The 1,560-nt window shown below is 50.1% G+C and overlaps 1 protein-coding gene across 1 annotated transcript; it reads right to left on the reverse strand.

Moving 5' to 3' along the window:
• Positions 1–404: 404 nt before the first annotated feature.
• On the reverse strand, positions 405–1,176 carry BO83DRAFT_314310 (U6 snRNA-associated Sm-like protein LSm1; the record flags this gene model as incomplete). The annotated part of the gene is made up of 4 exons (XM_025527580.1): positions 405–578; positions 669–784; positions 863–931; positions 1,011–1,176. 4 exons carry the CDS (start codon positions 1,174–1,176, stop codon positions 405–407), a joined length of 525 nt encoding a protein of 174 aa, XP_025387538.1.
• Positions 1,177–1,560: the final 384 nt, after the last annotated feature.

The following is a 1,560-nucleotide window of genomic DNA, read 5'->3' on the forward strand; positions in this document are numbered from 1 at the left end:
CTCTTTCTGCTGGAGACAAGCTGGGATCTACTCCCAAGCTGTCCAAGCACCCGTTATGTCGACTATCCTCCAGTCTTGTTGTGCGCTCCCACAGGCTTTCCGGTGGAGCTCCTCCTCTTCCTTTCCCTCACTTTTACACAATCTCTTTCCTATCGCAAACCTCCTCACAGCAGATCCTTCGCCTCCGCCGCCACTCTATTGAGCCACGATACCACCTGACTCTGGCGAACGGTCCCGGAGGGCAATTCAAACGGACCAAGTGTCAACTGATGCCTTGAGGCCGCATAGCCCATCACACATCAACCAAGTGTCTTGTGTCGCGTCGCTTTACGATTCCCTAGTTGGGACGCGACAAATCTAGCACGGATGTAGGAAAGGGAGAAAGACTGAAGCAGACATCATGTCTAAAACAGTATCTCTCCGCTATGCTCGGGCTCAAAGCCCAGCGTCTGTAGCTTCCCATGGCGCTTCTTGTCGCCAACTTTCCGGGCTCCGTCTTCCTTCTTCTTCAGCTCAAACACTTCCTGGAACGACGCGCGCTGGATATGAGGGGGGATGTCATCTTCTTTGTCGAGATCCTGTAACCCGGAAAAGTAAGAGAACATTAATTAGCCAACCTCCGGCTCTAAACATGAATAGCGAAGAAGACACATGGAAGTTTCACGTACAATTTCACCAAGAAGCAAGACATTCTCACCCCGAACGAGAAATATACCGCGCGGGATATCGGCGTAGAGATTGCCAGCATATAGACGTTCAATGGTATCCTGAAGGACGAGGTTTGCTGCAGCAGTCACATAGCAAGGGTCGCATGGTCAGATATATATCCTTCATCAAGAAATGTTGATCATGTAGCGCATACCGAACTGATCCCAGCTTCTCAGAACTCCGATCAACTTCCGCCCGTCTCGAAGGACTAGAACTAGCTTCTCTGAAGACCATTGTTAGGTTGGGTTCGATTTAAATTATGACATAAGCCCACGGGGGTCAAGTAAAGTAGTATAACGTACTATCAGTCAAATCCAACAGCTGGGCAGCAGTGGTGAACATCTGCGGCGGTAATTGCGGGGGACCTTGCGACATGGGTCCGAGCGTGTTGTTCTGCGGGGGGAAGCCCTGCGGCGCATTGCCATGGTGGGCACCGGCCGGGTTCTCATTCATTGGAAGGCGTTCCATGTTTGACTCAGAAGCGGGCATAAAGCCAGAGGTGGGTGTATATGGAAAGACAGGTAGCCATTGCATTGCTGCTGCGGCCGATCGAAGGAAGTCAGTGACGGGTTGGTGGGTGTTTGTTCTGTTTGTTTTGCTGCTCAATCAATGGATCGCAGGACAGACTCCACAAGTTTCCTCCACTATTGATTTCCTTTTGTTGCGGTAACTGCTAAAAGGAATAAGATATTATGTGATACTTATCCTGGTAATATACCTATGATTCAGGGCAGCGTGCATCACGGCTCCTTCTGATGTGGCCAATACTTATGGTGGAATACCGGGGATGATGGCAGTATATAGAGTGTCTCGGCTCACGATTACACTGGATCCCAACAGATGATAAGATGA

Source organism: Aspergillus eucalypticola, assembly GCF_003184535.1.
Source record: "Aspergillus eucalypticola CBS 122712 chromosome Unknown BO83scaffold_14, whole genome shotgun sequence".
Taxonomy (NCBI): Eukaryota; Fungi; Ascomycota; class Eurotiomycetes; order Eurotiales; family Aspergillaceae; genus Aspergillus; species Aspergillus eucalypticola.